Source organism: Tachysurus fulvidraco, chromosome 12, assembly GCF_022655615.1.
Source record: "Tachysurus fulvidraco isolate hzauxx_2018 chromosome 12, HZAU_PFXX_2.0, whole genome shotgun sequence".
In the NCBI taxonomy this organism is placed as follows: Eukaryota; Metazoa; Chordata; class Actinopteri; order Siluriformes; family Bagridae; genus Tachysurus; species Tachysurus fulvidraco.
Window position 1 is genome coordinate 15,362,724 of NC_062529.1, and position 22,251 is coordinate 15,384,974.

General features: G+C 38.3%; 2 protein-coding genes across 3 annotated transcripts; both read left to right on the top strand.

The window, feature by feature from the left end:
• The first annotated feature begins 1,224 nt into the window (after window positions 1–1,224).
• On the top strand, window positions 1,225–15,272 carry ptpn21 (protein tyrosine phosphatase non-receptor type 21). Of its 2 annotated transcripts, XM_027172425.2 has the most exons (20): window positions 1,225–1,434; window positions 2,227–2,525; window positions 3,373–3,542; window positions 3,683–3,780; window positions 4,643–4,710; window positions 4,800–4,870; window positions 5,697–5,784; window positions 5,884–5,972; window positions 6,535–6,622; window positions 6,911–6,990; window positions 7,082–7,189; window positions 7,551–7,611; window positions 7,795–7,876; window positions 7,972–9,431; window positions 10,418–10,558; window positions 10,702–10,920; window positions 11,121–11,249; window positions 11,341–11,575; window positions 11,814–11,974; window positions 12,139–15,272. In XM_027172425.2, exons 2-20 carry the CDS (start codon window positions 2,346–2,348, stop codon window positions 12,265–12,267), a joined length of 3,657 nt encoding a protein of 1,218 aa, XP_027028226.1. In that variant the 5' UTR covers window positions 1,225–1,434; window positions 2,227–2,345; the 3' UTR covers window positions 12,268–15,272. The 2 variants fall into 2 exon arrangements, with proteins under 2 accessions (XP_027028226.1, XP_027028227.1); XM_027172426.2 differs by lacking the exon at window positions 7,082–7,189 and having other exon boundaries at window positions 1,228–1,434.
• A 2,550-nt stretch (window positions 15,273–17,822) lies between these two features.
• Window positions 17,823–21,958, top strand: LOC113659670 (akirin-2-like). The gene is made up of 5 exons (XM_027172590.2): window positions 17,823–18,390; window positions 18,556–18,696; window positions 20,237–20,386; window positions 21,004–21,075; window positions 21,175–21,958. Exons 1-5 carry the CDS (start codon window positions 18,219–18,221, stop codon window positions 21,183–21,185), a joined length of 546 nt encoding a protein of 181 aa, XP_027028391.1. The 5' UTR covers window positions 17,823–18,218; the 3' UTR covers window positions 21,186–21,958.
• The last annotated feature ends 293 nt before the right edge of the window (window positions 21,959–22,251 follow it).

Genomic DNA, 22,251 nt, shown 5'->3' on the forward strand with positions numbered 1-22,251 from the left:
ATTGAATTGAATTGAATAAATACTTTCTTCTGTGGAGAAAACACGGCTTTAACCCTTTTCACAGATTGGTTTTCCTGCGACCCTTTGAGCCAGTGTGTGACTTCAACATTTTAAAGCTTGTACTTGATCAGGAAAACCTGGATCAATTAAATCAACTGAAAGACTTTGTAAATGCTTAAGTGAATACATAGTGCTGTCAATTCTGAGTAGAAAACCTCCCCTGCAAAGCATTGGTTAGAGAGTCTGACTCATAATCCTAAGGTTGTGGGTTCGAGTCTCGGGCCGGCCATGACTGAGGTGCCCTTGAGCAAGGCACCGAACCCCCCCAACTGCTCCCCGGGCGCCGCAGCATAAATGGCTGCCCACTGCTCCGGGTGTGTGTTCATGGTGTGTGTGTTCACTGCTGTGTGTGTGCACTTTGGATGGGTCAAATGCAGAGAACGAATTCTGAGTATGGGTCACCATACTTAGCCATATGTCACGTCACGTCACTTAAGAGTAAATGTGACCCAAATGCTTGAATCTTACGTATGCTTCTTCAGAATCGTAGTTTCAAGTATAATTTGCAGAATAATAAAAAATAAGATGGAACAGCTGGTATTACAGAAGTCAGATACCTGGTTAGTATATTGATTTCACCGACTTCATCATTAACACAAGGTGCATAATGAAGTTATGTGTCCATAAAGAAATTTTAAAAAGCTGTAAACATATTTTACATGTTGTTTAGCTGCTGTGTAGTAATGTAGCTGGTTTAGATAAAGACCTAAGTGGGCAGCAGCTGCCTCATTCCTGACATTCCCAAAGCAGGGCTTTCCAGCTGTCTGACGTAACACACCTAATTCCTCTGTGTATCGTAGCGCTGTGTTCTCGCCTCATTCAGTCGTCTGTCATTAAATCATGTAATATCTGTCATTTATAACAAAGTTTATATGGACGCGTATGCTAGACTTGTACAACAGTTACAGGTTGACCAGATAGTGGGGTAAATTGTTAAACTGTAAAATTGTGAAAATGTAAAATAGTCCCGCGGATGGGTACGTGTGTGTGTGTGTGTGTGTGTGTGTGTGTGTGTGTGTGTGTGTGTGTGTGTGTGTGTGTGTGTGTGTGTGTGTGTGTGTGTGTGTGTGTGTGTGTGTGTGTGTGTGTGTGTGTGTGTGTGTGTGTGTGTGTGTGTGTGTGTGTGTGTGTGTGTGTGTGTGTGTGTGTGTGTGTGTGAGAGAGAGAGAGAGAGAGAGAGAGAGAGAGAGAGAGAGAGCTTTCTAACCGGAAGTGAAGTATGGGAGCAGCTTCCAGTGTGACCTGTGAGTCTAATGTGCGTGATTCACCAAAAACTTGAGGAAAAATGTACTCAGTTTGCGAGTCTTAACGTGAGTCATCTACCGAAACGACTTGAGTAGATTAAATGGTCCTCACAGCCAAGTTGTTTACAAGGTAAGTGACGGGGTTATAAAGTAGCCTTGCTGGCTAACACAAACACGCAGTAGCTTCACTTAAACTAGCATTGTGCTACATGTTAGCTTGAACTTAGGACTAACATAAACTCTGTATCTAAGTTTGTTTTTTCTTCACTTTTTAGTTCCCGCATCTTTATTTTCGCATACTTTGGTGTGCAAAAATACCTCACAGCAAACAGCGACTTTAGTTCAGGGGTTTGTTTGTACTGTTTGCGGCCACTTGTTGCTGCAGCAGCCATGCGTCGGCTTTAGCTAACAACCTGTAGATAAATGTACTGGGGTTTTTGTTTTAGTAAACATGGGTAGGGCTGTATTGTTATCGAGTTTCTGTGTTTTTGTTGTCCGAGCTGTATATCTGTTTAATTATACAGTGATATATAGCTACAAACTCAATGATTCAGCATGGATTGTTGTTATTGTTAAGATTCAACAGGTGCTCCTAAGATCCCTCTGTTTTGTTGTTGATGGCATATTTCTATAATATCAGTGAATACTTAAAAAACAAGATTTTTTAAAAGACGTTTTAAGATTTTAAGTTTTAAAATCTTAAAACGCTGAAAGTTGTGATTTCGTGTGATTTTATTAATTTGCTGGCATCTGACACAGCTCTCATCAGGATCACACTGTTTGCACAAGTGTGAATTAACAGCATAGTAAGAACAGAGATAAAATGAGCTAGGGATGATCTGTATCTCGTGGGCATAAATGATAAGTAAGCCATAAGACTGCTTTCTAAACTGTTGTTGTCTTATTCCACATTTTTCCCTAGGGATCCATGCAACTGCCTTCTGGAGCAAGAACACAATTTTTCTTTACCCATGGCTTAATTTTAAAGTGACGCTGTGGAAATTATTCTGTCCTCTGAAAGGTCTATGTTACTGGTGAAACATGCCATTACCGTTTGGATTAAAGCTTAAGAGGACTCGAAGATATACAGTCTCCAGCAAGAGCTGCCTGGTCACACGCATACAGCTGCTTAATGGCGAATTTGTTGAGTTTACACTTTCTGTGGAGAGCACAGGCCAGGAATGTTTGGAAGCAGTTGCTCAGAGACTCGAATTACGAGAGGTTTGTATTGTTTTAAGCTGATGTAAGATTCGTGTGTGGGAAGGGTAATGTTTGTGAATGTTAAAACACAAATCTCAATCAGTATTGAAATGCGTCTGCCCACGATAATGCCTATTCTACCACCATAATATATTCCAGGCAACCCTCTTCCCCTCTTCAATATCATTCCATTTCATTCACCCACCTTGATGTAGAGGTATTTAGTTGATGTAAAATATATAGGCACCAATATGTCGGTGTTAAAGACTGAAACTTATTTTTTTTCTTTGTTTGGTGATTTCATACCTTATATATGCCTTACTAAATAACATTCTTCTAAGACTGTTCAACTTTCACTCAGTGTGTAATAAGCAAGTGAATCTCTATGTCAGATTACACAAGGCTAGATGTCATTCTTGATCAAAACAAAATCACATGCAAAGTTTGTGTTTTGAAATTCATGCATATAATTGCTTTGAAATGTTACTTGTGATCACTAAACTGTACAGCACTTTCTGTGGCATTGTGTCCTTGAGAATTCAGCTGGTGGTTTGAGTAAAGGATGTGTATCTGTGGCTAAACAGCATGCCATCCACATAGTCATGGCTGGGATTCTTTGGTGACTGCATAGAGACTATGAACAGCCATACGGCAGGTGTTCTGTATTGGAGCACGTTTATGAATTGTTATGGTTTGTTAATTATTGTCAAATGTTTTTTTCTGAGTTGTCATGAAGGCTAGTCGTTTGGAAGTTGGTCTCAGTTTTTCTTATTTCTTTGCCCTTACTTTTCAAAAAAATAAATAAATAAAATAAAATAAAAATGCTTCTTTAGCTGTACAGTTTACTGATATTCTGGTTATTCTGCAGATAATGTATTTCAGTCTCTGGTACTTCAATAAACAAAACCAGCAACGATGGATTGATTTAGAAAAGCCTCTGAAGAAACAACTTGACAAGTATGGACAGGAGCCCACTGTTTACTTTGGAGTCATATTCTATGTGCCAACAGTTTCCCAACTACAACAAGAGATAACCAGGTGAATAAGATACTTGATCTGTATTGATATATTAGATATGGTGTCTTAATTGACTCAGCTAATCATTATGGCTCTTAGAATTATGTAAATACAAATCTTAACTATGTTTCTAGTTATAATGTTCAAATGCTCTCCAACAGATACCAGTATTACCTCCAGCTTAAGAAAGATGTTTTGGAGGGCAGGATTCCTTGTTCCATAGAACAAGCCATCCACTTAGCTGGCCTGGCTGTACAAGGTACCCTAACAGTATGGATTTCAGGATTATGCTTTTACATGACTTGTTAATTTAATTATAATTCCATATCTAGATGTCCTTTCATAAACAGTATTTTAAAGTGGCCTTTGCCTGTTTGGCCACTTATATAATTAAGTTACTCACACTGAATTACTGAACTAAGCTTAGCTGAGCTTGTAGGTTTAAGATTTCTGGCCTCAGTTTTTGCCAAGGGGAAGAATCTCAAACCCTTCTGGCAAAGATATATCTGGCAGCGCAAGTTACTGGCGTGGAGTTAACATAGCAATGGAACTGACATCACTCACAGTTGCAGCCAGATCTAAACTGCTTCTCCATGTGCATCTCATACAGAGAAAGAATGCCACTTGCTGTGATGCATTGGCTAATAATTGCACAGTCAAAGTCTTTAGTTTGATTTGGGTCAGATAGATCAAGTGTTTAACACAAGTTATTTTTGTGTATGAGCAATGCTGTGCGTGAAACCTTTTAGCTATTCTAATACTTTGGATTGTCAGAATAGCTTCTGTACATTTCTAACAGGCTGCCTAGTCCTGGTGTTACTGATGGACTGCTATGGTTACAAAGGCAAAAATAGATTCCTTGCATGTCAAATGACTTTTTTTTCTCTCTTAATTATGTCCTTGTTGAAATGTGCTACAGAATCTTTGCAGCAGAGCTAGTTGTATTTTGTATGTAATAATAAATAAATAATAAACTCCACTGCTGCTAGACATGATCACAAAACAGTAGACATAATTAAGAAATAGCCGCTGAGAGAATTTTGAGTGCTTAAGGTGCTGAAATTATTCCAAAACTATTAAAATCAAGGGGCTTGTATTTTTTACTGTTTTTTTTTTTTTAGCTGACTTTGGAGACTTCAACCGCTATGACTCACAGGAATTTCTTCAAAAATTTGTTCTTTTCCCTATGGTGAGTTTTTGTATTAATTTTCATGTTAGTGTTATTTAGTATCTGATATACACTGAATGAATCCCTTTTGCAATTCCTTCTCTATATAGGAATGGATTCAAGATGAGAGGGTTGTTGAAGAAGCCACTCAAAAAGTTGCCCAGCGTTACCAAAGCTACCGGTGATCATCATCATAATGATTATTGCTTCAGATATTTCATTTGCATTGTTTTTATTTATATATATATATATTTATATATATATATATATATATATATATATATATATATATATATATATATATATATATTATTTGGGGGGCACGGTGGCTTTGTGGTTAGCACGGTCGCCTCACACCTCCAGGGTCGGGGTTCGATTCCTGCCTCCGCCTTGTGTGTGTGGAGTTTGCATGTTCTCACCGTGCCTCAGGGGTTTCCTCCGGGTACTCTGGTTTCCTCCCCCGGTCCAAAGACATGCATGGTAGGTCGATTGGCATCTCTGGAAAAATTGTCCGTAGTGTGTGATTGCGTGAGTGAATGAGTGTGTGCCCTGCGATGGGTTGGCACTCCGTCCAGGGTGTATCCTGCCTCGTTGCCCGATGACGCCTGAAATAGGCACAGGCTCCCCGTGACCCGAGGTAGTTCGGATAAGCGGTACAAAATGAGTGAGTGAGATGAGTGAGTGTTTTATATTTGCTAAAAGAAACATCTGCTGCCAAATAAGGCTTATTTTTTTTTAAAGATTTATAGATGAGCAGATAAAATGTGAACCCACTGACATCTGTCAAGGACTTTAGTAAAAAAAACTGTTTGGATGTTTTAAAAATCCAAGATAATCCCATTCTGCAAAGATCTGTTGCATTTTTGACTGTTTGGCTGTGGGATTTTAATGTTTTTAATGACTCGTTATGCATAATGACAATACGTCGATATTGTTGTTAGGCAAACAACAATTTCCTGATTATGGTGTTTGTCTTTTTCACATTCCAACTCTGTCTGCACTGATAGAGGTCTGCCAGTACAAGAAGCTGAATTGTTGTACATGCAAGAAGTTGAGAAGATGGAGGGCTATGGGCAAGAAAGTTTTCAAGCGAAGGTAAAATGATTCTGTGCAAATCCCAGGGTCATAATCCAATTTATATATATATCTATAATAATGAAATAAATAATCGTTTTTGCATTTACTACCATGCAGGACAGCCAGAGTGGAGATGTACTTATTGGATCCTGTCTGGATGGGATTTTTGTTAAACACAAAAATGGCCGAGCACCTCTCCTCTTCCGGTGTGTATTTGTGAGGTGGATTCCTGTTGTATGTTATTCATGTTGAAAAAGGGAAAGGAGTCATCATATACTCCATTTATATGTGCATGTATACTATACAGACACTTTGTGTCATCGTATTCGTATGTATATGCTGAACATTCCATTATACATTTAGTCCCTCATTGTATGTCAAGTCAACCGCCACTGTTTGGGGTGTTGCTTTGGGCATTTGTGCACATTCAGCCTTAAGAGTGTTAGTGATGTTAGACCCTGGTGTTAGATGTAAAATGGCCTGCCTTGTAGCCCGATTCCCAATTGTACACAAGTTCGGGCTGGAACAGATTAAGGATCAGCCCATTAGTTCTGGTGAAGGGGAATTATAATATATTACTATAAATATTTTAGATAATTGTGCTTCACACCCAGTGTGAAAAACAAGTCAGGAAATGCCTACATATGGGCGTGATGGTCAGCTGACTGCACACTTTTGACAATATACTGTATGTGTATGTTTTTAAGCCATAAGCGTGCATTCATTTAAAGGGTATTGCATGGCTGAATTTTTCTTTTCCCAAATTAGATGGAATGACATTAACAACATGACTCACAACAAGTCTTTCTTTGCCCTGGAGCTGGCCAACAAAGAAGACACCATTCAGTTTCAGACTGTGAGTTCTGTCAAGTGAATTGTGTTCCTTATTATCATTACAGGCATTTAAAATACTTTTCTTTTCTCAAAATTGCCTACAGTAATGTGGTTTGAGCTATGTGCTCATGCCTGTGTATATTAATAGATAGGTGTGTCTCCACACACAAAATTCTTGCATGCGCATAAAAGGCTGGGTGTAATGGGTGTCTAAAACACATAGGCCACTGTTTTCATCTGAATACAATAGGGCATAGTCATGGATGCTTGTGATTCTTGCCTGTTTTTGTAAATGTCCTGTCCCTTTCAGGAAGACATGGAGACTTCCAAATATGTCTGCAGAATGTGCCTGGCACGACACAGGTTCTACAAGATCAACAAAAGTACACTGTAAGTGTGTTTCAGGCTATCCCTTGTAGGTATATGGTGTGTATGTGTCCTGCTCCTTATTGCTTCATCCTTATCACTTTCCTGTCTCCAGAGAGGAATCTGAAGCTCCACCTTCTGAAAGCTCCCAGAAGTCCATTCTCACTCTTTCATTTCCACGCTTTCCAATGCTCTCTCGTTCCTCTCTGCCTTCTAACAAGGGGTGAGCAAGACTGTTTCAGCTGTCACCTACTCTTTCTGCTCAAAAGAAATCTGCATGATTTTAATACAGTTCCAAAAACTTAAGGAAAGTCCTATTTTACCGGTTGCTAACAAGAAAATCTCACATTTTTTGCTCCATTATGAGTTGTGTACAGTTGCATTTCCAGGTTGAGGCACACTCTTTAAATTTTATCTTTTGAATTGAAGCTCTTTGTCGTAACTGTAGTCTGTGTTTTGACAAGGATCTTGGAATTGCCAATATATTATCCTCCAATTGCCTCAACCACCAGAGATGCAATAGGACTATTGCATTCTGTTGGACTGGTCTGGTTTGTTTCAATCTGTTTCATCTGTTTTGACAGCCAAGCTGAACCAGCGCCAGTGAACCCGGTTAGACGGCGCTCCTCCACAAGAATTTCAATGGTAGGCATAACCTAAATAATTTTCTGTTTGGACAGCTTTTTATGGTTGCCATGTCATTTGCCTTTCTGGATCTTTCTATGGAAATAGAATGGCTGTTATGGCTGAATTAGATCCACGTGATTTCTCTTGGAACATATGGTGAGCTCATAATCTGAACAGTGGTGCCTTTTTTTCTTGCTGAAGCCCAAACCTCAGACATACATGATGCCACCACCTCAGTTGCACTACAGTAGCCATTACCGGGAGCCTTACAAATCCTCCCAAGGTAAAACAAAACCTTTCCATGTGTCTTATTAGCCATATTTATATGATGAGCATTTAATGTCTGTACATTTGATGGACACTTTCTCATTCTCACAGACAATCTTTACATGAACAATCACAACGGTTACTACTACCACTCTCAGACCAGTCTAGACCGTTCACCACATGAGTATAATGGAAGAATCCGGAATGGCAGTGTGTACAGCGCCCACAGCACCAGCTCCCTCACCAACCCCCAACACTATATGCAGCCGTCACCAATGTCCTCAAATCCAAGCATCACTGGCAGTGACATCACACGGCCTGATTACGTGCCCTCTCAACGTCACAGTGTCTTGATCCCACCCTCATATCGTGCCACACCCGACTACGAGAGCGTGATGCGCCAAAAGAACCACAGTGCCATGGTAGCCATGCCTGATCGTCATAGCCACTCTATGAGGAACCTCAACATTGGCAACTCTTATGCCTACAGCCGACCTGATCCACTTGTGTACAGCCAACCTGAGATCCGTGAGCACAGAGGAACAGCAGCTCAGTATCACCTCCACTACAGCTTTCACAGCCCATCACCATACCCATACCCGGGTGAGAGGAGGCCAGTGGTGGGTGCCGTCAGCGTGCCTGAGCTCACTGATGTGCAGTTGGCGCAGGCCCATGCTTACCCGGCACCCAACATCATGGGGGCTCAAGTGTATCGACCGCCTCCGCCTTATCCCTACAGCCGCCCGCGTCCAGCCAACAGCACACCAGACTTGTCACGTCATCTCCATGCGAGCAGCAGCAGCCCTGACCTTATTACACGACGTGTACACCACTCTGTGCAAACTTTTCAGGAAGATAGCCTGCCTGTGGCACACTCTCTACAAGAAATGAGTGAGCCGCTCATCCCCACTGTCACACGACGCCCTTACACACACAAGCGGAACTCTATTGAGCTCGCTGGCTTGACTTATGGGCTGGAAAACATGAGAATGAAGGAGAGGACGGTTTCTGTTTCTGCCTCCGAAACACCGCCCAAGCTCATTCCACCTGTTGCTCACACTGCATCTGCTTCTACCTCGGAGCTTGACGTCTTCCAGGAGAGAACTGAGGCTGAAGACATGGTTCTAAAAGACGATGTGCACTATGGTCACAAAAAATCCCTATCTGATGCCACCATGTTGGTCCACAGTAGTGGAGAGGAAGAGGAGTTTGAGGATGACAGCGGCCGACACACACCTCAGTCGCAGGATGCTGTAGCAGCACCCAAGGAACATGTCGATGTTCTTGAGATCCCTCTAAGGGAGACACCTCTGCCTGCCTATCCTTTCAGCCCCAGTTTGGATCAGGTTATGCCCATCCCTCTGGGATTTCAACCCCAGCCTCGTATCCGGGAGCAGGATGAGACAGGATCTCTTTACCCATATAGTGAGGCAGATGTCATCATGCCATCATTTTCAGAGGGAGATCTGAGCAACCAAAGTCGATGGAAGCCTAAAAGAGAAATGATCAAAAAAAGACCAGTTTCAGATGTGCCTTCTGCACGAAGAAACATCGATGGCCTTCCACCACCTGTAAGACCTTCTTTAGTTAACTTGTATTCATAATAACATGTTTTATACTGGACATCTTTAAATAATTGTAGAAGAATCAAAGTTTTAGAAGTTGTATCATGCTAGCTACACTTGGATGAAGCCTAATCTGCTAACAGAACATAAAAGAACATCAGAATAAGAGGTATAGAAAATCAGAATAGAGTAAACTGATCGGTCAGCTAGAAAGTATTGTTTTAAAAAAAAACTTAATGCCTTATTATAATCTATTATTTTAGAATTATATTTCAAAGCAGAATGTTGAGGGACACTTCACAATTTAACCTTTAAGTGTGAATTTAAATATAATTTAATTCTTTAATTTAATAAGTATATTTCTAGTATGTATTCCTAAAATGGATGTCATTTAAATGTACATGGCAACTGAACAATCCACTTGAATGTTGATGTAACATTAGTGACTTTTTACACTTTGACGAGACTTACAAGCTTATCTTCATTATCACTAACTTGTCTTTGACATGTAGCAAACAGTCCAAAGTTCAGGGTGCTGTTCTTCCATAACCTGCAATCGGCTTTTCATGTGAACATGCTTGAGTGTTTATTTTTCATGTAAAGATACTGTAGTTAATGTTCTCATACATAAATATGGTATGATATAATTTTTGTAATTGTTATTTTTACACTAACCACAAGAAAGAGATCCCTACAGGTCTGTGTTGTAGTATACATGGCTCGACAACTTTTAAATGCAGGACACAACTTTTTTTTTAATTATTATTATTAGTTTGAATGATATTTGATTAGTTGAACGATATTTCTGGTTAAAAGAGTGTGCGTCATGGTAAATTCTGTACCTCTGAAGAATGTAGTCGAGCAGGTTAGCAAGCAGGTTAGCAAGCACGGCCAACTACATTCCTCAGAGTGCTAGGAGAGTCTGTACGCCATAATACCTCCTCTAGTAGGCTCTCTGAATCTCACTCTAGCTACCACCATCTTCACAACAGGGCATGAAGAAAGGCTTCCGCTCAGAGATAAAGAAGACCGGCCCGCTGAAGCTGGCGACTCTCAATGGCTTGACACTTGCTCGAATGCCAGTAGCCGATGAGGCCAAAGATGAACATGGGAAAGCCTCAAATGATGACAGGGTAGGAATGAAGATCAGTTTTGAATTTATTCCTAATACATTGTGTTTATCTGTAAAAAGATCATTTGTGTACATAATTTAAAGTTTTTTTTCTACCATTTATCAGAGTCATGAGTTTATATTTGTTTGAATGTGTTATTTTAGTGCAAGCTACTAGAGCAACACCTGGAGCAGGGCCTGGTGTTTACAGAATATGAGCAAATGCCAAAGAAATGGCCCAGCAGTGAGTGTAGCATTGCACAGCTTCCAGAGAATGCAGAGCGAAACCGCTTTCAAGATGTACTGCCTTACGATGAGACACGGGTGGAGCTTGTACCCACTAAAGAGAACAACACAGGATATATCAATGCCTCACATATCAAGGTAGGTGATTCACACTTGTATAGTAAGTCCATGTCATGTAGAGAGCATTGAGAGCTATCTTGTGCTGCCATGGATTCTTTAGTAATTTTCATTCCTGTAACTGTGTTTTTGGTTTTACTTTGCTGATTAAGGCGTGGTAGCTCTCAGGTGCTCTTAATCAGTACTACTCGTTAATCTTGTGTTGTCTGTGTCTGTAACAGCTTACAATTGGGGGAGAGGAGTGGAATTATATTGCAGCTCAGGGTCCCCTCCCTAACACATGTCAAGACTTCTGGCAGATGGTTTGGGAACAAGGGGTTGCTATTATTGCAATGGTTACTGCTGAAGAGGTGTGTATTTTTGACATATATTCATAGTCAAGTCAAGATTCATGTGATTTTTTTTTTTTTTTTTTTAACATTTTGATGTCACCCTTTGCAGGAGGGAGGACGAGAAAAGAGCTTCCGTTACTGGCCCCGTCTAGGCTCCCGCCACAACACTGTTACCTATGGCCGCTTTAAGATAACCACACGTTTTCGTACAGACTCTGGTTGCTATGCTACCACAGGCCTGAAGATTAAACACCTACTGACAGGCCAGGAGCGAACTGTCTGGCACCTGCAATACATGGATTGGCCTGACCACAGCTGCCCTGAAGATTTTAAAGGCTTTCTGTGTAAGTTAAAGAAGTCTTAAATGGCTAAATGACAAATGTGTCACAGTGATACTAGGTTCATAAAATGTAATCTGTAATTTGAACCAAATGTTTTTGTTTTGATTATATATGATGATTTTCTGTGTGTGTTCTGTGTAATTGTCTAAAAGTAGGTAGAGGACAGGGTTTGGTTTTGTCCTTGATGAAATTTGACTAGGGTGTAACTAGCTCAGTAAACTTCTTATAATATCTGTCCCAGCATATTTGGAGGAGATTCAGTCTGTGAGGCGGCATACCAACAGCACCAGCGATCCAAAGAACACAAACCCTCCTGTGCTAGTTCACTGTAGTGCAGGGGTGGGGCGCAGCGGTGTGGTCATTCTCTCTGAGGTCATGGTCGCCTGTATGGAACATAATGAGGTATATGCACACATTGCTTATTCTGGCATTAGTGCAGGAAAGGTCGTTATGTCTAAGTTTAACCTGTAGTTGACTATGCTTACTATTGCCTTTAAATAAAGGTGATTGAAATGTAAAGGAAGGTTGAGCTGGACATTTTAACCCGTTGACTTCTGTCGTTGTAGATGCTGGACGTCCCTACTGTTCTGAGCCTGCTGCGACAGCAACGCATGATGATGGTGCACACAGTTTCTCAATACACCTTCATTTACAAAGTTCTAATACAGTTTCTTAAAAACTCCAGACTTATATAAGCTCACATTGTTGCTTATGCTGTCACGTGCCTGGACGATGTTTTTGTCATAACTGGAACAGATCATTAGGCCCCTCAGGATTTTGCAGAGTGTGAAAGGGCAGTGTGCTGAAGGGAGATAGACTGCAGTCTCCATACTTCCACTCCTTGAGCTCTTTCTCTGAGTATTAGTGATGGAGCTAGGGCAGGTATGAACGATGCTGGAAGCCAGCATATACATTCTCATTAATCAGTATTATTCAGATATTTCACTGTGGAGTTTTAAACTATACTATTGCTACTAATGAATCTCAGCACTTTTTATTTTACTACATTGAGCAAAGGACACTAATGCTGCATCTTTATTGTTAAATGTATAACAATATTGAACGCTTTTTTTAATGGTTTCTTTTTTCTTAATGTCTATCTTGGTTGATGAAGGTTTACTGAGTTGAAATGAACATTATGGTGTTTAAAGTGTGTAAGTTTAAGGGTGAAAATGAAGGAATCTATTGTGTATTATAGGACGGCTAGATTTGTCCTCTTACAGTTTGAATATGTGCTCGAAATGAAGGATAATAACTAAAGCTATATGGCTCTGCACTCTCGCTTGAGGTTTGCATTAATGTATGCAGTGCTTCACATATAAAGAAGTATTGTGTTTGGCTTAAGTACACACACTGCACAGCTGCTGTGCATCATGGGTAAGTTTACAACCAAAGACAAGTGGAGATGTTTGTGTGTGTGTGTATTTTTGTTGATTGTATACGCAAGTATTATAAAATAATTTAATAACGTTCCATATCCCTCCTGTCTGGGTAAGGATTTATTAAACCCAAGACTTTTTAACCCAAGAGTTTTTTTTATAATGCAACTAATAATCAGAGTGGTGTCAGAAACCTTTTTTTGGGGTTGTTTGAAGAATAACAAAGCTTTTGTTTTTATTTGTTGTTTATAACCTAGTTCCTTAGCCAAACAACAAATGATAACGTACCAAAGAAGCTGCATTTTTCAGCTGAGATTGTTACCAATGTTTTTAAATTATGTACATATTAAGCTTGGCTAGAAATACAATACTATAAGTAAGAGACTTATAATATGGAATAACGAAATTGAGGTGATGTGCCGTCTTAGTTTAATCCATGTGTGCACATACACTTAAAGCTTGTGCAGTTCTTGCCAAGCCTGGAGTTCAATGGTGATGCAAGCGATTGCAGCCTTTTTGTCTATTGCCTATATTTCACAACAAACCCGATAAGCAGTTAAAGCACAAGTTATAACTTTGTCTACAATTTGAGCTGAGATAAGGACTTTCCTGGATCAGATAGAATTGAATGACACTTGTTCGATCAGGAATTACAAGCATCAGCAGTGCTTCACTGTAAGGGTCACGCAGACTCCAGTTCAAAACCATCACCTTTTAAGAATCTGTTGTTTTCATACATTGTGTAAATGTGAATGCTACTGAATTAAGCATCGATTTGAATTGGCTTTGGATCACGAATACATGTAGGTTAAATTAGTTATAATTATTCTAAAACACTTTGGAGTCTATTTGGCTAACTGTCTCTGTTGGCTCCAGAATACATTTGACTTAAATGTATTAAATGAATTAAAACACATGGAATTGATAAAACAACTGCTGTTGTCAAGCCTGTATGAAGTCACATGGAGGGTTTAATTTAGATTAGCAGTAGCCTGAGGGCAATGGGGAATAACTATTTCTGTTAAAATCAGTAGTTTTTCCACAAATTGGGTCTAGACACATTAAAAGTTCTTTCCTTAGGAAACAAATGCAATCTTGGTTATTTGTTGATCATTTTGATGAAGCAAATTAAGATATTTCATTTGATCAGCACTGTAGCTAGATTGTTTTGACTCTTCACCGTATTACCTCAGTCAAATGCTTTTGTTTATTATTATCTAGGAGAGGGTTTGTGGTATTTTGGTAGCATTCAGAGTTCCTGGCAAATCCAGAAACATCTAAGCTCCAAAAACTTCAGGGTGAAATGTAGTCAATAGCCCAGCAATTTTGACAGAACTATTTTTGCAGTATTTAAACATTGCAACAGATTTGTATTTGAATACAAATAAGTTTTCTCATTGAATGTGCCATGTGTTTACAATCATAGTTGCTCTCTTTTTTTTTTTCTTTCTAAAAGTTTAGATAAATAAAAATTATCAAAAAGAGCTAAAGTTTTATACTCAAAATGCTGAAATTTTGTGCCCTTTGTTTTGCATGTCTATTAAACAAGGATGGGCTTTGTCCATTTATTGTAGACTCAAACTAAGTTAATGTGATGTGGGAATCAATTTCAATTGATAAATTGAAAAGATTAAGGGTTTCAATAGATTAAGGGTTTCAAAGAAATTGAGACATGCCATATTTACACTATTAGCATTTATACCATACGTTAATTTGTGAGTTGCTTTTTGCACATTGATACATAATATACCCAGTTCTGCTCAGACTCTTAAGATAAACAAGACTATTAAAAAGCTGTTCTGTTCTAAATTGCCTGCAGTTTGTTTGTACATAGAGAACAGCATCTTTTTTTTTTTTTTTTTTCCCAGACTGTTTAACTGCCATGTATGCATATTAAAGAGTCTTTGAATTGAAATAGAAGAGCAGATTGCCCACAAATTTGTGCTTTGTTTTACACAATGTAAAATCTTTGTAGCTGGATTTATGAGTTAGGATTTACAGGATTTACCTACTTCTCCCACTTATTACTATAATACATTGTTACAGAGATTGAATGAAATATTATGGACAAAAGTCAACGCTGACTGTTATTGTTGCGGCTGTATTGTTTCGATATATGTATAGAGATGCCATCATGTTTATATTGTTAATTGTAGTTATACTATTGATGTTTAATGGTAGTTTTCTTTGCATTAGCAATGTCTGTCAATTTTGTCTCATGGGTCGAGGATGTATCCTTATGTCATCACAATTCTTATCAAATAACATAAATCACTTGTCCAGAGAAAAGCTTTCATTCAGCAAATAAATATTTTAAATTATTTGGGTTTTTGTTTGACATTAATATCTGAATAGTTACTAATTGTTGACTCTAACTCCAGTTTTAATATCCCCAGCTGACTTCTTGCATAACCACCTGTTTCCTTATATACACCTCTGTGATACCCAGATGTAAGGCAGAACATCCATAATAGACGATTGTACGTTTACCTGACTGAGATGACTATTCATAGTGCCCAGTAGGATACCATAAATGTGGAAGATAATGTTAAATCTGCATCTACAGGTGCATCTCAATAAATTAGAATGTTGTGGAAAAAATCATTTATTTCAGTAATTCAACTCAAAGTCAAGTCACTTTTATTGTCACATCACCACAGCACATGTGCCTTGGAGAGTGAAATTCTTAGGAGCAAACTCCAGAAATTGCAGAACAGTTGTACAGATATACCAATAAATATATAGATAAGAGTTGACAAGTGAAAATATGCAATTTGCTCAGATATGTAGTCAGTGCAATATGTGTGTACCATATGTACAATTAACAACCAGATAATGGAATCAGCAAATGAACATGTGCAATATGCTCATACGTGTCAGTACACAGACTGTACTATTGGGCCTCCTTTCAGTAGCACTACACATTATATTCAGTATGCATTTATATATGTATGTGTAAATATATTATATATAAAATACTATAAGGTGCAAAACAGATTTAAATAGTAATAATTTAAACAAATAGTGGAACTTTCATATTATATAAATTCAGTACACACTGACTGAATTAGTTTAAGTCCTTGGTAGTTTTAATTTTGATGATTTTGGTTCAGATTTAACAAAACCCACCAATTCACTCATCTCAAGAACTAGAATATATCTAAATAAAAAAACATTTTTAGTGAATTGTTGGCCTTCTGGAAAGTATGTTTATTTAAAGTATATGTACTCAATACTTGGTAGGGGCTCCTTTTGCTTTAATTACTGACTGGCATGGTATGGTCAGTCTGTGGCACTGCTAAGGTGGTATGGAAGCCCAGGTTTTTTTTGACGGTGGCCTTCAGCTCATCTGCATGTTTTGATCTCTTGTTTCTTATTTTTCTCTTGACAATACCCTATAGATTCTCTATGTACAGTAGTTCAGGTCTGGTGAGTTTGCTGGCCAGTCATGCACACCAACACCATGGTCATTTAACCAACTTTTTGTGCTTTTGGTAGTGTGGGCAGCTGCCAAATCCTGCTGGAAAATGAAATCAGCATTTTTAAAAAGCTGGTCAGCAGAAGGAATGAAATGGAGGATGAAATGCCAGAAGCAACAGAAGTGACGAAAATACGAAAAGAAATGTGTCTAAACAATTTATTAAAATTTATTCCACATTACACTTTTGTGCTAGAAAATAAAGCCAGTTGAGGGCATGGAGTCTAAAAATTGAGTTTCCACAGTCCATTTTATGGAGTTTGCCTTAAATATTTTTGAGAGTTTACACATTATACTGCAAACAGCCACTAGATGATATAATAGATCATATGCTTTGCTTCAATTGTTGCCTTATTTTATATATTTGTATAATTCCTGCAAATATGTTGGTAACAATACCGTTACTGCATTTATTCCAAATAAGGGCAAGTTGTCTTGCCACTTCTTGATGGTGTCGGTCATGACATTTCTCAAGGACAATGACCCCATCCTTTAATATGTCCGAAATCAAGGAACTGCTTATAGATTTCCATAAACCCCCAAATTACAAAGAACCAAATAATAATTACAACTCGTATCAGCAGTTTGCTTAAGTGACCTGAACACAGCCATCAAGAAAGCCCAATACTTGTCAAGTCAAGAAGCTTTTATTTTTTTTTTTGTAGTTTTATTATTCTTTTTTTTTTTTTTTTTTAGTTTTTCATTTTAACCATATATAGCTGTTGTAGTACACAGTGAAATAAGACAATGTTTCTCCAGAATCAGGGTGCTACATAGAACAAAGACAGAGCTAAGGACTTAGTAAGTAGACCTAGATACATAAAGTGCATCTGTGCAAACAGTGCAGGACAAGACGAAAAGACAATGCACAAAAGCAGCACAGACCAGTGTAAATACTGTATGTTCAATCAATATTATGTGTGCAGAAATACTGGAATGAACACATTCCAATTTCATTTTCAGCTGCTGCCATAATACTAAAGTATTGTGCAAAACAGAAATCGACTGAAATGCGAGACAGCATGTGCAAAGAGCAAAAAACAGTGTAGACTACCTCCCTTCCACCCAACACACAACCTCCATTCTCTTCCATCAGGAACAATGTACCATATTTCAGAAAGTTTTTTTCTGCTTTCCATTATAATATTTACAGTACTTCAATCCTCTTCACTCTACTAATACTGGCTTCTGTCCATCTGTCCAATTTCAACATATGCACACACACTTCTGCAATATTTGCGCAGACTTCATTAGCATTAATGCAGACATTTTACACGTGTCGTCTCTGATTGTTGAGGGTCTTTCTGACATCTACCACAAGGTGGCAGTCAACACATTTTTGTTCGGTTTTTTTCTGACAGCAATACATATCGACAAAGAAGAAAAAGAACCAATAATTAACGACATCTTGCTAAAAAATGGTGGTGAAAGATAAACAAGCAGTGAAGTAGAATCTGCTCAGCTGTGTATGAGCTTCAAAATCGGTGTCGCCGTTAAACAAAACGCCATTACATTGTAACGGAAGACGATGACCACAAGAGACATCGCAGAAATACAGGCTTTATAAACATTTACGTGATATTTACCGAAAATTAGTAAATCTAAGTCAGTAAAGCGATTGAACGGCCATTGAAAAGCTAACAGTGCTAACGGGAAGTTAGCTAGCTAGCTACAGATTAGCTAAACAGACGCTTCGGCTTTCCAGAGAAAGCGACGGTGTATTTTTTTATATTAAAGACGTTTTTGGCCGTTTTTTTTTTAATTTTCCGCGTGTCTAAGACTCATAGCGATGGCTTGTGGAGCTACATTGAAGAGGACGATGGATTTCGACCCTTTACTGAGTCCTGGGTCGTCGAAGAGGAGGCGATGCGCCCCGGTGTCTCAGGCAGCAACCCCGAGAAATTACCTTCGTCAAGAGCCGAGTCCGTTCAGCCAGCAGCTCTCAGTCACACTCACAGCAGGTCTGCTTTATAACTCGTGATTTTGTTTTCTTCTCTCTGATAGGAATTACAGTAATAAGCAATGAATTTTATGGCCATTTTTAATTTTTATGGCCTCTCGTTAAACGCGTCGTTTATTGTTTCCCCCTTATACGTGTTGCCAACTCTGACTATTTTCTTAAACAGAGCAAATTCTTCATAACATCAAGCAAGAATACAAGCGCATGCAAAAGCGAAAGCATTTGGATGGAAGCTTTCTGCAGCCCGAGGCTTCATCTTTCATGTCCCAGTCTCACGCATCTCTTCTGACTGGATCCAGTTTTCAAGGTGAGTTGAGCTTCAGTCGCTGTATTAAATGTCTCACAGGAAGCTGAAAGTAAATGTGGTGTTATTGGGTTATGTCTATTATTACTGCATGTTTTGGGATTTTTCTATTGATGAGTAATTTGACCAGTGTAGCTAACACTCTTCAGGGGGTTCATTTACATTTACATTTACAGCATTTAGCAGACACACTTCTCATCCAGAGGGACTTACATTTTTATTTCAGTTTATACAACTGAGCAATTGAGGGTTAAAGGGCCTGCTCAGGCACCCAGCAGTGACAGCTTGGAATTCGAACTCACAACCTTTCAATCAGTCATACAACACTTTAACCACTAGGCTGCAACATCCCCATGTTATGGCATGTTCAAGAAGTCGCTATCTGACCAAATAGCTTCCTACACTAATTTGCATGTTAATGAATCAAGATCGTTTATATATCAAAAGGTGTTACATGAAGAAGTCATGTCACGAAGACACTTTGTATTGGAACATAAACAACATAAGCTGTATGGTCTGGTCTTTATCAGCAACCATATCTGTGCTGAACTCAGAGTTTGCGATGACCCATTAGTTCCTCAGGAGCTTGATTGTACTGTTATAAACTGTTGTAGAAAGAACATTATTTACATTTTCATTATTTACTGTAGTGTCACCCAAATGAGGATGAGGTTCCCTTCTGAGCCTGCTTCCTCTCACGCTTTCTTCCTCATATCCTCCTCTGACTTGCTCGTTAGGGATAGATATATTATATCTTAAATTTTAAGTTAATCTTTTTTAATTCATTTTAAACTTTAATTGTATATATTATATATTATATTTATATATATAATTGTACATTTATTTATTTTTATCCTTTTTTCTTATTATATATTTATTTTTCTCTCTCTCTTGTTTCCATACTTCTGTAAATTGTTGACATCATTATACAAATAAATATTGAATCAAATATTGAATGAGCAGTAGCACATTTAACTACTTACAAATTAGTGTCAGACCAACTACTTATATAGTTACACAATGCTATAATTTCTGTGATGAACACACAATGAAGTACTGATAGTAAATAGCAGGGAAATAGACACAAAGGAAGCTATAATGGAGAGAGATCTTACTTTTGTTTCTTGTAAATATAACCAAGGAGAGAGTTTCAAATGAAGAACAAAGAGTGTGAAGTGGGACAGTAATTGTGATGAGTTGTCATTAGGAAACAACAGTTATCCATGATTGGTCACCAAGGAGACAATGTTGATCAATGATTGGTCATTTGTCAGGGTTGGTCACAGGGAAACAACAGTGATCAGTAATTGGTCATAGGAAAACAAGGGTGATCATTGATTGGTTACCAAATTGAGTGAAAGGCACTGAGTTTGCAACACCGAATATCAACCTAGGCTGCAAACATGTTGGGATGTGATATTAGTCTTATTACACATTATCTACATGGCATGTGAGATTAACTCTGATTTAAAGCATTCCAGCATAATTAAAACAGATTTAGGTTTCAGCCGCCATGCTCACCATAGAACACCTTATTTTACAGAGACATCCTCTGGAGCTGTTTCGCCCACACGGAGAGAACAGCCACTGTTCACTTTAAAACAGGTTGGCATGCTATGTGAGCGTCTTTTAAAGGAACGTGAAGATAAAGTCAGAGAAGAATATGAGGAGATCATGACATCCAAGTTGGCAGGTTTGTTTTAAGTTGTTTGTTTAATGATCAATAAAACAAGTACTAGAAAATGCCGTTCTAAAGACAATATTCTCTGTAGTCCTTTTCAGATCCTGATGGATTGTTACAAAGTGTGTACTACATGTGTGTTAATAATGTTGATAGAATGTAATATTTGATAGCATCTATATTAAAAGCTAGAGTCTAGACACTCTTAACTGAACTTATATTGATCTATTATTTTGTTGGTCATGCAACATTGTCTGATATGGTGTGTTAGCACATTTTGTTGAAAATATAGTTGGATTGACCGTGTACAGACTTGAGATCAACATGTCCTGAACTTTAGTCAAAACAGCTGTTAAGTATTTGTAGAATTTAAATTCTATAATTTGAAATATTTTTCAAATTGTTATAGCAATCCGTGAAATGTAACTAAAACTACACTCACTAGGATAACAGGGTTGTTTGCTGTAATTAGGCTTCAGTTGTAATCAAACAAAGGAATATCATATCGTATTTTATTTGCAGTTAATCATATGTTGATTTTATGGAATAGTGGGTTGTATTTCATTGAATTTGTTCTTTATAATATAAAGTAACGTTTTTGATCATGGATTGATTTATTTCTGATGCAGAACAATACGACACTTTTGTGAAGTTCACACACGATCAATTAATGCGGCGATTTGAAGAACAGCCTGCTAGCTGTAAGTGACTTACTTAAATTATCCCCAGAGCCCACACACATTTTCACACAAATCTCTGTTGTTAATACTTAACCCCTATTCTTTCTCTTTCTTCTGTAGATGTGTCTTGAGATCACCAGTGCAATGCCAAGATGCTGTTTGCTGCGGTTTACTGAGCTGAATGTCCGCTGATTCTACCACAGACCTGGTTTGATATAAAAACTGCTCCAGTGTCACTCATGCTGACAGCAGCTGTCTTTAGAATTTGTCAGTACATATATTGTTCCTTGTGAACCTGGGTGCTTCCTCTCGTAAATGTATACGGACCTTTTATGTCTGTTTATTCTACCAGTGGCCTACCTATAATCTGTATCATGAGCCTTTTCTTGCATTCCGCAATGTATCCATACAGATACTGCAATGCTTTATTTTCTGGTCCTTTCACATGTGCATAGACGTTAGTATGGATGGAAATACAAAATGTTGAATACCTCTTTGCGAGTATTGAGTGCTGCACAGCTTACAGTTTATCCTTCTTATACAAAGCTTGATAGAATGTTCACTAGCCAAACTAAGTGCAGCCAGAAGATTAAACTTCACATCACTGGGACTCGATAAAGCTGTTCTGTTCTATACATTGAGCTCATGATATGTTGCATCAATCAGTTAGAGCTTTTTTTTTTTGTTTTCTTTTGCTTTCCTTTGTATTTGTATAGATCAGGGGTGTCATGCTCTGGTAGAGGGCCACAAAGTTCAGTGTTTAGAGTTTACCTCAGTTAAGAGACATGATTCAACTCATCTAATTAGCAGAGCCTTAATGGGCTAAAACTGGTGTGAAGGACTTGAGATTGACACCCTGGTGTACATTAAAGCATTTTATTAATAAAGACTTGTGTGTATGTAATCTTTTGTGTTGTGCACTTTTACATAGTATGTGGAATGTCCATGTCGATTCGCCAAAAATCTACTGACCGTCAATATGCACAAGTTCATGAAAATATACATGTATTCTGAATACAGTAATGAAACAAATTCAGCCAGAATGCACCTTAACAGCTTCTGCAGGTGAAATGTATAGAACTGGTTAAATTGTGCACAACCAACCAAACAGGTTAGGTGTTGAATTAAGCTCCACTTATCACTTCTTTATAGGAAACTTTACCTGACAACTGTTAGGTAAACAACCAGGTAATACAG

What these genes read in the sequence shown, in the direction of transcription:
- LOC113659670 (XM_027172590.2), top strand. Translation starts at nt 18,219, where the DNA reads ATGGCTTGTGGAGCTACATTGAAGAGGACGATGGATTTCGACCCTTTA. An exon ending in GACTGGATCCAGTTTTCAAG is followed by an intron (nt 18,697 to 20,236) that starts GTGAGTTGAGCT and finishes CTTATTTTACAG; the next exon opens with AGACATCCTCTGGAGCTGTT. An exon ending in CATGACATCCAAGTTGGCAG is followed by an intron (nt 20,387 to 21,003) that starts GTTTGTTTTAAG and finishes TTTCTGATGCAG; the next exon opens with AACAATACGACACTTTTGTG.
- ptpn21 (XM_027172425.2), top strand. Translation starts at nt 2,346, where the DNA reads ATGCCATTACCGTTTGGATTAAAGCTTAAGAGGACTCGAAGATATACA. An exon ending in AATTTGTTCTTTTCCCTATG is followed by an intron (nt 4,711 to 4,799) that starts GTGAGTTTTTGT and finishes TTCTCTATATAG; the next exon opens with GAATGGATTCAAGATGAGAG. An exon ending in CAGCGTTACCAAAGCTACCG is followed by an intron (nt 4,871 to 5,696) that starts GTGATCATCATC and finishes CTGCACTGATAG; the next exon opens with AGGTCTGCCAGTACAAGAAG.